The sequence below is a fragment of the Papio anubis genome, chromosome 17 (assembly GCF_008728515.1).
Source record: "Papio anubis isolate 15944 chromosome 17, Panubis1.0, whole genome shotgun sequence".
Lineage (NCBI taxonomy): Eukaryota > Metazoa > Chordata > Mammalia > Primates > Cercopithecidae > Papio > Papio anubis.
In genome coordinates, this window is record NC_044992.1 from 72,778,846 (window position 1) to 72,791,446 (window position 12,601).

A 12,601-nucleotide genomic window follows, 5' to 3' on the forward strand; every position below is an offset into this window, starting at 1 on the left:
AGACAGGGGCTGGGAAGCCGGGGATGCCCCCAGCCGGTCACACCCGTTTCTCTCTCCTTTTCTGGCCATGAGGAGTGTCCCAGGCCTCTTCTCACTATCTCTGTGGAGGTCACCCTGTGCATCCTGCTGGAGACCTTGTAAACAAACTTAGTTTAGTAATTCGAGGCCGTTTCACTGATAAAAACACCTTTTCTGCAGCCAGGGCGCCCGAACGTGTGCCCCAGCAGAAAGCTTGGTTTCCCCACGTGGCCCCGCGCTGCTCCTGGGAGCTCCTGGGGGCTTCAGCTGCGGTGACGGAGGTGTGGGGCCCCCAGTACCTGAGATCTACAGCCGCCCACTCTCAGAGCCTGCCTGGCCAGCTGAGCTCACATTTGGGTGACGTTCTGGAGTTAAAGCCCAGCTGAGTGGCTCAGTTCTCAGTACCCTGCAGCCATCGTCCCTGGGGGCCACTGCCCCCACACAGGCTTTGGTGAGGCCCCCAGAGCTTTGTCCTCAGCATGGGGCCTGGCCAACAGCAACTCATCGTAAGGGATGCGGCTGTCATCCTTGGCTCCTGCCCGCAGCCTCACCAGGAGGTACCTGGGTCTCACCCTGGCCCAGCAGCAGGCCCTGGGAGTGGGGTGGCCGCTGAGCTGAGCCTCAGTGTCCAAGACAAGCAAGGCTCACAGTGACCTAGGGGACGGTGGAAGCCGCCCCTCCCACCCTGCTAGGCACTGTCCCTGCTGTGCATTTCACCTTCACACAGGCCTGGCCCTGTCTGCAAAAGGGGGAAGGCCCAGCAGTGGTTCTGCATGACCAACCACGACCCGGGGACCCACACTGCCCTGTCCTGTGCCCTAGATACCCAGCCCAGTGCCACACACAGCTCCAGCCTGAGCCTCCAGCTCTGATTCCAACATCTTGGGGCCCTTTGGGGCCTCCCCACATGCCCCAGGTCCTCAAGCATGATTTGCACAGTCCCCTGAAGCCACATTTGCCTGGGCCCTGTCCGTTAGGGGCGTTCTCCTAGCCTCACCCCCGAGGTCCTCAGCTCCTCCTGGCTTGGGGCCCTAGTCTAGGCCTGGACCTGGGAACCTGGGGGGTGGTGAGCAAGAGGGACTCAGTGGCCTGCACCCCCTGCCAGGCGGGGGACCCACACCAGATGCAGGACAAGGCCCATCTCACACACATCCCTGGTCACCAAAGCCAGCACGGGGACCAGGGATGATGCCACCTGGAAGGATAAAGACATAAAGACAAGGACATGCCTTGTGTCCAGGGCAGTGGCTTGGCCAGCAGGATGGTGCTGGGCACAAGGACCTGAGCCTGGCCAGCCCCTCCTGGGGGACGGCAAGCCCCAGGCAGGGTCTTGGAGCAGGCCTGGGCAGCTAGCAGCACCTCTGTTCCACAGGGGGCCTCCCAGGACCCAGGCACCGGCCCAGCAGCCGCTGCGGCCAGGGAGGTCCTAGTCATGCTGCAGGTGGGAAGACAGGCTCAGGGACGATGGGTCTACCTGGCGCAGATGCTGGGACAGTGTGGCATGGCAGCCCGAGCGACCCCAAAGCCCGGTCCCAGGACAGTGCGGCCTGCTCGGGGACCCTTGTCTCCCACCAAGCGTTCAGGCGTGACTTCAGACCTCCCATCCCAGTGAGTGGGCGTCCAGCACTCACTTCCTGCTCAGTGTAGACAGAGGTGGAGGGAGGGCTGCCCCCCGAGGATTCAGGGCAGGTTCTGAGCTGACTGGGCCAAGCTGACCTGGGCTGAGCACCAGGCTGGGTGTGAACAGATGCCCTGGGCCAGTGGGGGACCTGGTACCCTCTCCTGCCCTCCCCTGCCTGGGACCTTCCCCAGTGCCTCCTTCCTCAAGGGTGGGCCCTGTCCATCCCCATTTCTTGAGAGCTCCAGGCTGTCACACATAGCAGCGAGGGCAGGGCTTCCTGTCCCTCTGGAGTCTCCCAGCCGTAGGGGCACACTGGCGGCCGTGGGCTTCGAGCACCTGCAGGACCGGGGCGGGGCCCTTGGAGCTCCTCCCAGGGGGTGAGTTCTGCTGAGCTCCTCCTGCGCCTGGCCAGGAATGGGGTGGGGAATTCCCTGCGCTTGGGACTGGAGCCTGAGTCTCAGGGTCCAGGGCAAGGCAGGGAACAGGAACTTGGGGGTTGGGTTGAACGCTGGGGAGCTGCGGGCTGAGCGCAGGGGGGCTGCTGGCTGAGCACAGGGGGGCTGCTGGCCGAGTGCTGGCAGCTGCTAGCTGGGGGGCTGATGGCCAAGCTTTATGATTCCCTGGTCAGCCTGCACGAGCTGGAGAGGGGAGTGGGAGGAAGAAAGCCAAACCCACGCCTGGCTGCCCTGCGGGTCTAGGGCGGCCTCTAGCCCAGGAGAGAAGACAAGGCAGTCACTCAAGGCACTGAAAACGACGGCCTCCTTTACTGTTAAAATGCAGCCACAGGTGCTCAGCCATGTGCATCTCAACCACCGGCCTCTGCAGGGGGCATGTCCAGCCTCTGTCCTCTGCCTTCCGTTCTTTGGCAGTGTTCCCAGTATCCTGGTCACTTGGTACTCAGCGTGGGCCGCCTGTGCTGCTCCAGCAGCTCCTCCAGGTGGTCGGCCCGCTTCACCGCAGCCTGCAACACACCCGCAGGGTCAGGCCTGCTCTCAGCCCTGAGGTCCCGCAGGGCTGGCCACGGGGACTCACCTCGTGCTGTGTCCGGAGGCTGCTCACAGCCTCCTCCTTCCTCGCGAGGGCCGTCTTCACCCTGTGTGTGGTGGGTGGTGGGCTTCAGCGTGGCCCCCGCCCCACGGCCCCAGACTGGCCTGCAGTGCACAGGGTGCCCGGGGCAGCCACCTGGTCAGCCTGGTCCCAGCCCTGCTGACCACGACTCCTGTGGCTGGCCAGGCAGCTGTCCAGGGAACCCCCCTGCTGTTGAGTCAGGACCCAACACAGGCCCCTGGAGTGTGACCCTGCCCACACCTGGAGAGGTCTGGTACCCAAAATGGGGTGGGAAGCCTCGCCCACACCCGCCTCTCAGCCCGTGGCAGCAGGCGGCACAGGAAGGACGTAGGACCCCCGTGGAGGGAGTTCACTAGGAATCTTACAGCGCCTGGCTCTTTCAGCGTCTGTCCACCCAGCCCAGGGTCCCGGGAGCTGCCTCCCTGGAGAACTCGCCAGGCCCAGACACGGTCCACTCAGGTGCCCCAACAGGGATGGCCAACACCCTGGACTAAGCGCCAAGGAGGAAAACAGGTCCAGGTCTCCAAGGCCCCAAAGCCTCTACCTACAGGGCCCTGGCTCTGCATCTCCTGGCCTTCCTCAGCCACAGCCTCCTGGGGCTTGGAGCTGCAGAGGCCCTGCCTGCTCCCCTGCCCCGCCTCCATCTCCAGCCCTGCAGCCCCCGACACTCACCTCCGGTGCACCTCCTCCAGCTCCAGCTGCTGGCGGGCCTGCAGCGCAGCCAGCTCGGCCTTGGCCTGCCGCGTCTCCTCCTCAGAGGCTGCCAGCCGGTCCTCGAACTCCTGGCGGATCACCTGGGCCAAGTTGCTACGCTCGCTAGAAAGCTGCTCGTTCATCTGGGTGGGCACAGGAGGCAGTGAGCCGGCTGCTAGCAAGTGGCTGCATGCATGTAGGAGGGGCCTGGGGGTGCCCACTGCCCACCTGATACCCGCCCACTCACGGCCTGCGTGTCCTCCAGCGCCCGCTCCTTCTGCCGCACGAGGCCTTGCAGACGCAGATTCTCACCCTCGGCCTCCCCAAGCTGGCCCTTCAGCTCCGAGCACCGCTCCTGAAGCTTCCGCTCCGACTGCTCCAGCTCGGAGAGCTCTGCCTCGTACTTGTCCCGTAACCGCTTGATGCTGGCGTTTTGGGGAGGGCAGGGTCACTGCAGCCCAGTCACACATGGGTCCTTGCACCTCGGCTCCCGGGCCTCCCCAGCTGGCGACCCAGCCGTGCCCCACTCGTGGCGGGTGACCCAGTCGTGCCCCACTCGTGGCGGGTGCCCCACTCGTGGCGGGTGTCCCACTCGTGGCGGGCGACCCAGTCGTGTGCCACTCGTGGCAGGTGACCCAGCCGTGTCCCACTCGTGGCGGGTGCCCCACTCGTGGCGGGTGACCCAGCCGTGTCCCACTCGTGGCGGGTGACCCACTCGTGGCGGGTGACCCAGCCGTGCCCCACTCGTGGCGGGTGACCCAGCCGTGTCCCACTCGCGGCGGGGCCTCACCGACTCTCAGCAGCCTTCTCACTCTCCTCCTTGGCCAGCGCCATGTCGGCCTCCAGCCGGTGAATGACCAGCTCAATCTCCTTGTCCCGGCCTTTTCGGATTTCTTCCCTCAGCTCCTGTTCCCGGTTCAGCAGCCACGCCTCCTGGGGGGACACACGCTGCCTAGGGGGTTGCCACCCGGAGCTGGCCCACGGGGCCAGGGCCAGCCTCAGGGGGTCCTGGGGGGGCTCCAGGTTCTGAGCCACAGTGGAGCAAGGGGCCTTCCCCCTCTCCAGGCCCCGGTCCTGGGGTGTGCTACGTCCTGTCGTCAGGACCCAGGGTGGGCACAGGCGTACCAGAGATCGTCACGATGCACAGCCCAGGGTCCCCTCCCTCAGAGACCCGCAGCCCATGACGGCCTGAGGTCACCATCTGCTACCAGATGGGCTGGGAAAGTCGGACTTGCCATGTTGCTGAGGGCGGGGCCTGGGTCCCCAAGCCCAGGCAGCGAGATCCTACCCTGGCAGCCTCTTGGAAGCCTCTGGAAACTCCCATCGAGTTTCATGTGCCCAGCCCTGGGTCCCACAGGCCTGTGTCGGGAGCATGCTCCTGGGCCCGGAGGCGTCCACTGCCACAGCCTGCCTGGCTTCTGGGTGACATCCCAGCCCACCAGGGTGTGAAACCAGGTGACGGGCATGGTCAGCCTGGGCTGTGGCCTCACGGCGGGCATGGGTGGTGAGAATGTGTGTGTGGGACTGTCACCGAGGCCAAGTCCACCCCTGCAGAAGGCCCCAGAGACTAAGGGGGGGCCCTGTTGTGCGTGTACCCCTCTGTACATATGAGTGTTGGTGGGCTGGCCATGGGGCGCACAGGTGGAGCAGCCCCTAGCAAAGGGGGCAACACCTGTTCTCGGACCACAGAGGATGCGCCCCAGGCACCCTTGATCCTTCCTTCCAGAGCCCACACAAAATGTGGGCTGAAAGCAACATACTAGCGTCAGCTCAGACGACAACCCCAAGTAGCCACATGTGACTCCCAGAAAAGAGACCCCGGGATGCCACGGCAGCAGGACCCACCCGGGGCAGCCCCCATCCCCTGCCCACCTGGGCACCCAGGCCCCTACCTCCTTCCTGGCACAGCCGGCCTCCCACGCCTGCCTCTCCAGCTCCAGCTGCTGCTTCAGGGCCTTCAGCTCCATCTGGGGGTGGACATTAAGAGGCTAGTCAGTCCCACCCTGCCCAGACCCCCGGCCAGGCCCAGCACAGCCTCCCGGGCCCTAGACCTGGTGCCGGCGCTCCTGCTCCTCCCTGCCCTTCTCAAACTCCGCCCTCAGGGCTCGGGTCAGCGCAGAGCTGCTCTCCTCCAGCTGCTGCCTCAGCTCCTCCAGCTCCGCCCGCTGCCTGTGGCCAGGGAGGAGTCAACAGGTGAGCGATCATAGAGGAAGAAGTCAGGGATGGGAGAGGTCAGCGGGTGAGGGGTCAGGTGGGAAGGGTCCCTGGGAGAGGGCGTGGTGCCCCCGGGCGGCACCTGGCTGCCTGCTGGCCCAGTCGCTCCCTCTCCTCGGCCACCTCGCTGTACAGCCGCTGCCGTTGCTGCTGCAGCGCCCACTGCTCCTGCTCCAGGTGCTGCTGGAACCTGCGGGATGGTCAGGACTGACTTTCGGGGCGTAGGGATGGGCAGTCCTAGGACCCACCCACCGCAGGGGCACAGGCCAACCACCGACCTGATTCAGAGCTCGAGAGCAGCCCCCTGGGGCCCTGTCTGGAACCGGCCCCTCCCCCTCGGCAGCTGAGGCCCCTCAAAGCCACTGCCCCGGGGCAGGCAGGGCCACGAGGACCTTGCCCATCAGCCAAGCTCCGTAATTCCCTGAGCTCCAGGCCCTCATGGCGCTTTGGGAAGTGGCTGTGGAGCCGCGTCTGGGCTCCCTTTTTCCTCAGCCTTTGTGCCGGCCTCACCCTGTTCAGCGTTGCCCCATGAGTATGGAGGGCGGGAGGCAGGTGCCTGGTGGGGCCTTATCCACCTCCCCTGCCTCTGGCCTGAGGGTGCCAGGTGCCTGGCTCTGTGACCTAAGTAAGCTCGTGCCAGGGCCTCGTCCTGACCCCACCTTCGGGGAGAGACTGGGGGACCAGCCAAGCTGCATCTGGGGTGGACCAGCCGTGACAGGCAGCAGGGCAGACAGGGGTAGGTGGCTTCCAGGCTCTGTCCTGGTGGCGCAGTGTGGGAGGGGCTGCCACTGGTCCCTGTGGCCCACAGATCCTGACCACCACTGGGCATGTCCCCGGTCCCCAGGACTCAGGATGCAAGAGCAGGAGTCACCCCTCAGACCCCAGGCCAAATGAGTGAATGAGAGACCGTCCCTGGGCCCCAAGGTCAGAGCTGGAGGGGCCGTGAGGCCGCCTCTCTAGGGGTCAGCTGCTCTGGAGCCAGTTCTGAAAGAGTGGACGTCTGGTGGGGGTTCCGAGCCCTAACGCTGGGAAAACACCCGTGCAGAACCTGCAGACCTCGGCAGGCATGGACTGTAGACACAAGCCCGAGGACACTGGCCTGGCTGAGGAGGCTGGGCCCCTCCAGGGCCAAGTGCCCTGCATCCTCCCTGGATGCTGCACCAAGACCCTCGCCCACCTCTACATGGAAAACCCACTCCGACCTTCGAGGATTCCCTGACTCCCCACCCTGCGGGTCCTGGCCCCACCGGCCTGGGGCCAACACCCACCGCTGCCGAGCACGCTCGCGCTCCTGCTGGCCCAGCGCCTCCTTCTCCCGCTCCAGCTGCTCCCGCAGCTCCTCAGCCTGGCGCAGGCAGCGCTGCGAGGCCCGCTCATCCGACTGCAGCAGCTCCGCCTCATGAAGGCTCTTGAGCCTCCGCACCTCCTGCTTGTGCCTGGCAATCAGCTTCTGGATCTCGGGCTCCAGGCCTGGGGGCAGAGCACTGGCTAGGGCCATGTCCAGCTGGGTGGGCCCGGGAAGCCCAACCCTGGCACAAGGCTGGCCTGTCTCAGGGCCAGAGGGGACCCCGCCCACCCAAGGCCTCCTTGGATCCAACCTGAAGCACAGCTGAATCTGACGCCCAGGAAGTGGGGAAGAGGCCCCCACAGGGCCACGGCGCCTCCCCCAGCCTGTGGGGCTCAGGACTCCCCGAGACTCTTGGTGCTCCCACTGACGGCTCCCAGGCACCCTGACAGCAGGTGTCCAGAGCAAGAAGACCAGGCCTCAGGGAGCCCTGCACACCACCCAAGGGTCCGAGGCCCCTTGAGACCCCAACACCCACCAGCCTCCTGCCCCATCCCCCTGCCTGCACCTGCCTCTTCCCGTGGCTCACTCTGCTTCCTGTGGCAGGGTCCACGTGCCACAGTCGTCCACAAACTCCCGATCTCCCCTAGCCCAACCCTGAGGAAGCGAGGCACTGAGCCCCCTCGTTTCAGTCCACTGCCTGGGTGCTGGGGGCCGGGCCAGGCTCCTGTGTGGAGCCTACCTGCTCCTAGGATCACAGCAGAGGCCGCAGGGAAGGCCGTGACAGGGGCGGTTGGGGCATGAGTGTTCACCTCTGCCCAGGAAGGTCTCAGACTACATGAATGCCTGAAATTATGGCCCTCTCAAAAGAAGCCCCGGCCGCAGCACCCACCCCACACCTGGCCGGCTCGCGGGAGGGGATGGCCCACCTCGGACAGTGACCTCCTTGATCTTCTTGGTTTTCTCACTGATCCACTTCTCCCGGCGGACTTTCTCAGTGGCACTCATTAGTTCTTTGAGTTTTTTAATCTCCTGTGAGCAGAACAGGTCAGGAAGAAATGATGCGAAGACACCCCCATCCCTTTGCCACCCTGTGGGCACAGGCAGGGCCGGGCTTCCAAGTCCACCAGCACAAGGCTGGGGCTCGTGGGTGGGTGTGCTGCCCCGAGACATACACGCCGGCTCCAGAGAGCCATGGCTGCCCTCCCCAGTGCCGGGGGCCAGGCTGGAGGCCCAGGTCCACCCAGTCACACACCTTAGTGGCCTGAGAAATGGGAGGGCAGCCATAGGCCTGCAGCAGCCCTGCCCCAGAGAGGAGCGCTACTGCCTGTCGGGATGGCCCCAGAGCCTGCATTCTTCCACATGACTGGCCGTCCTCAACTCCGGCTGTCAGCCACGGTCACATGCAGGGATTTTAAAATGCCAGTGCCAAGCCCCACTCCAGAGCCTGGGCTCGGGACCATCACTGCCCAAGCTGGTAGGAAGCATAGCCAGGGAGGCTGAGGCCCCCAGGGAGCCCCACACAGTGCTCCACCAACACCTGGTCAGCAGAGAGAGCAGGTCCCGTGGCCCAAGGACCTGGCAGTGGGGCAGGCCAGGCAGAGACTCCTGGGTCCATGGCGACCGTGCTGTGGCCGGGCAGGGACTGTGCGTCCACATCTGTGACAGCAGGCCCACGGCCCCGCCCCAGAGCCTGGCAGCTAGAGAGGCAGGAGTGGACTAGCTCGGTGCCACGGTGCTCCCCCAGACAGCCCCACCCACTGCTGTGGCCCTGACACTCTGAGGCAGGAATGAGGACTCCGAGTCCGACCCTGTTCTGAGGGCTGTGCCGGCTGAGCCTGGCCTGTGAGCCCGGCCTGGGACACTGTGCAGTGGGGAGTGAAGCCTCACCAGCTCGTGCTGCGCCTGCACCTGGGCCACACGCTCAGTGCATCTCTGGTCCTCCTGCTTCAGCTCGGCCACCACAGCCTCGCACTTTTCACTCAGGACCTTCTTGTCTTCGATCAGCTATGTTGGGGACCAGAGGTGAGGTGGCTGCACCAAGGCCCCAGCCCAGCAGGACCCCTGATGGAGGAGGCTAAGAGCAGCCCTCTCCTGGGGCTGCCCCTCCTAGGTTTGTGGATGGACCCTGGGGCCAGCGGGAGGGCATGTCTGCAAACACGGGCCCAGGCCTGCATCCGCCGTCCTGTCCTCAGCTGGGGGACCCAGAAAATGTCAGAGAAGCCCCAGCCCACCCCCTGCAGTGATGTCAGGGTCTTCCTAGGATGAGGGTAGCTTTGTCGTGCCCATCACCCAGCCCCGGAGGAGGCCCACTGTCTGCCAAAGGGTGTTAGGACCACACCAGCCTCACTGCAGGCCCCAGGCCAGACCCCAGGTCAGGACACACCTGTGATGACCACCAAGCAGCCCCTGGAGGCCCCTATTCTCACGGACCCCAAATCTAGAGTTCTCTCCAGAATAGGATCCGGCCAGGGGTGCGACTGAGCTGAGGGGCCGGCGGGACACCCCTACTACCCTCGCTTGGGGCAGCTCTGGGTAAAGACAGAAGTGTCCTCTCCAGGGCATGGACGGCTGGGAACGGCACGGGAAAGGCTTGGAATGCATCCAGCAGATACCTGTGTGACCCCCAACACAGGAAGCAGCTCACCGGCAAAGGGAAGCCCCTGACTCTGGAAGTCTCCATGAGCCACGAGCTGGGTCTGGGCCTCTGCGGTCCCCAGGCCGCTCACCTGGTCGATGAAGGCCAAGTGCCGCTGGATGGTGGCCTCGTAGTGCTCCCTCTGCCGCTGCAGCTGCCGGCTCAGTGCCTTCTCTGTCTCCTTGACCCGCCGGACCGTGAGGTCTCGCTGCTGCGCCTGCCGGGTGAGGGCAGAGGAGGGAGGCGCTGGGACCAGTGGGCCCGGCCTCGGCAGGTAGGAGGCTAGGAGGGCCTAGGATTAGCAGTGCCCGCAGCGTTACCAGCGCTCTCTGCAGCAGCAGCATGGCCTGCTTCTTCTCCTCCACCTCCAGCTTCAGCCGCATCACCGACGTGCTCGCCTCGGACCCCAGCTCCAGGGGCCCAGGCCCCGCCTCCAGCACCCACCCCTGCAGACACAGCCGAGCGTCAGGCAGCAGTGGCAGAGGACAGGGAGGCAGCCAAGGACCTGACTCGATGGCCCTGCAGCCCTGCCCTCCGGGGACAGAGGGGCTGCTGCACAGGGGAGCCCGTGGGAAGCCGGAGGGCAGGTGGCAGGCGGCCTGGCAGAGGCCGTTTTCATTACTCACATTACTCAGTACAGGAAATGGGGGCCGTGGCCTCAAGAATAAAAAACAAACCATTTAAAAAGTTCTGTGCTTCCCAGCTTCCTGCCCTGTGACAATGAGTTCACGTCACTGCTCCATTTAGCCTGGCTGCTGGTGTTCACCAAGGACAAACCAATGGGTGGTCCAGAGGACACAAGGCTCCGGAGGCCTGAACTATCCACACATACAGGCTCGTGGAGGCGGCTCAGGGCAGCGGGGAGGTGGGTGCAGTTGGGGAATGTGGGCCCTGCCACCTCCACCCTGAGAGAGTCCCGTGGTGGGGGCTGCACAACTGGGTGGGTACATGGTACGGGACCACCTCCTGCTGGGGACCAGGTCGGGGCTGGCGAGGGACCTCCTCCCCCTGGGGGCCAGGTGGGAGCGGGCAAGGGGCAACCTCCTGCTGGGGGTCCGGCTGGTCCTGCCCAGACTTCTCCATCTCGTCCAAGAAGCTCATGATGCTTTGTAGCTTGGCCTCCGAGAGCAGCGTCCCATCCTCAGGGGGTTCGGGGAACGCACTGAGTTTTCCAAATTTCTCCAGGTTGTCAGCTGTCAGAGAGCTGGCATCGTCCTCCTGTGGGACAGGAGACCAGCATCAGGGGCTGTCAGGGCAGCCTGAGGACTGGGGGTCCCCAGGGACAGAGGTGGCAGCTGAGGCTGGGCTCTGGGAGGGAGGGTCGCGACCAAAGCAAGGAGGAGCCCGTGGCACCCCCATTTTCCCAACCCCTACAGCCACCGCATGCTCTGTGTGGATGGCACGGGTGGACAGACTGGGCAGGGCGGGGCGCACACTGCGGTCACCTCGCTGGCCCAGGCGTATCTGCCCCTGTGATGGGCCCTGGGGCGGGGCAGCGGCTCCGGCTCCTTCTCCAGCAGCTGCAGCGTGTGCAGCAGCTCCTCCAGGGGCCCCCTGGATTTGGTGCTGCCCCTGCTCGGGGCCACCGTCTCCAGGTTGTCCCCAGCTGCATCCTGGGCGAGAACGTCCTGCAAAAGAGCAGGCAGACAGATGCAGCAAGGCACAGAGCCCCGAAGGTGCCGTGGGAGCTCCCCAGTCCTGACATTCAGCCTCTGGAAGGTGAGGCCAGGGCTCAGACCTTCCCACCCAGTCTCTGCAGCTGCTCAAACCCAGAGCAGCTCCAGCCACCAGGGACTCCTCCCAGCACCCCACTCCTGGAAAACAGGCTGTGCAGCCACCTGGCTCCACCACGGAGCAGCCTGGGAGGCTTGGCTGTCACGTCACCCCTCGGAGCCGGAAGCTCCTCTTCTGTGGATGAGGATGCAGGGCCCCCGACCCCAGGACATCTGTAAAAACCCAACAGGTCCACCCTAGCGAAGGCTCCCCTCGGGGCAGCCAGCACCGTGCATCAGAACAAGAAGATCCCCTGGGTGGCCTCTCCGGGCACAAGTGGCCCCTAGAGCAGAGGAGCGGCTGGGACATCTCAGCTCGGGACACCCCTGGCACAGACGCAGCCCTTAAAGCCAAAACCACAAGGGAGGGAAGGACAGCTGCACCCAGACCTGCGTCCTGTCCTCTGGAGGCTGCTGTGGTTCTGGGGACGAGCTGGAGGTGGGCAGGCAGCAGTCTCCAGGGCCTGCAGCAGGGAGGCCGGCACCTGCACAGCAGAACACAGCATCATCCCACAGAGAACATCCCGGGGTGGGCAGCGACTCTGGAGGCACCCCTGGGAAGGAGCCAGGCATAGGGGAGGCGGAGGCGACCCCAGAAGCAGAGGAGCTGCCAGGGATCCATGGCCTTTTGGGTGTGGAGCTGTGGAGGATGAGTGCCACCCCACCCTTCCACCCTTCCGGGCCTTCTGCTCTGTAGGGCCCCTACGTCCAGGACCACTTGTTTGTCAAGGTCTCAGCACCCTCGTCAGGTCAGCTGGGGGCCAAGGCCCCTAACTCCGAGGACTGGGGCTGCCAACACAGGCAGCAGCACAGGAGGCTGAGGGGAGGTCTGCAGGGGCTGCACCTCCTTCCTGGCTGCAGCCCAGCCCACCTCCACGGGCACAGAGCCACTCTCACCAGTGTTGGTGGCCTTGAGGGCCTGGTGGGCAGTGTCGCCTGGCGTGGGGGACAGCTCCTGAGCAGGCCGCCGCGTCCCTGGCGCTCTGGTCTCCCCGGGATTCTCAGGCGGCCCACGCTCAGCTGTGATCGCCTTCTGGGCTCTCAGGGCTCGTTTCTGTTGCAGCTCCTGCAGTGGGAGCGTCGCTGAGCACTGACCTCGGAAGAGGACGACCCCAGGCTCCCCAGCCACGCTGCCCTGAGGCTCGATGTCCTGGGGCCTCGCTAAGCACTGCCCCCAGGAGAGGACGACCCCAGGCTCCCCAGCCAAGCTGCCCTGAGGCTCGATGTCCTGGGGCCTCGCTAAGCACTGCCCCCGGGAGAGGACGACCCCAGGCTCCCCAGCCACGCTGCCC

The 12,601-nt window shown here is 65.3% G+C and overlaps 1 protein-coding gene across 4 annotated transcripts in view; it reads right to left on the bottom strand.

Annotated features, from left to right (window-relative positions):
• Positions 1–2,381: 2,381 nt before the first annotated feature.
• The window catches only part of CEP131 (centrosomal protein 131), a 33,941-nt gene continuing 23,721 nt past the window's right edge, over positions 2,382–12,601 (bottom strand). For 3 of the 4 annotated variants that reach the window (XM_031657858.1, XM_031657857.1, XM_031657855.1), the window contains exons 9-25: positions 12,207–12,375; positions 11,700–11,794; positions 10,983–11,165; positions 10,579–10,755; positions 9,858–9,983; positions 9,629–9,754; positions 8,790–8,906; positions 7,829–7,931; positions 6,883–7,084; positions 5,697–5,804; positions 5,452–5,569; positions 5,293–5,367; positions 4,191–4,333; positions 3,648–3,825; positions 3,380–3,543; positions 2,672–2,732; positions 2,382–2,600 (exon numbers count right to left, since the gene is read on the bottom strand). In XM_031657858.1, the coding sequence (XP_031513718.1) occupies positions 2,526–2,600; positions 2,672–2,732; positions 3,380–3,543; positions 3,648–3,825; positions 4,191–4,333; positions 5,293–5,367; positions 5,452–5,569; positions 5,697–5,804; positions 6,883–7,084; positions 7,829–7,931; positions 8,790–8,906; positions 9,629–9,754; positions 9,858–9,983; positions 10,579–10,755; positions 10,983–11,165; positions 11,700–11,794; positions 12,207–12,375 (2,220 nt within the window). In that variant the 3' untranslated portion in view covers positions 2,382–2,525. The remainder of the gene's footprint in view (positions 2,601–2,671; positions 2,733–3,379; positions 3,544–3,647; positions 3,826–4,190; positions 4,334–5,292; positions 5,368–5,451; positions 5,570–5,696; positions 5,805–6,882; positions 7,085–7,828; positions 7,932–8,789; positions 8,907–9,628; positions 9,755–9,857; positions 9,984–10,578; positions 10,756–10,982; positions 11,166–11,699; positions 11,795–12,206; positions 12,376–12,601) is intronic. The other variant, XM_031657856.1, reaches the window with a different exon arrangement.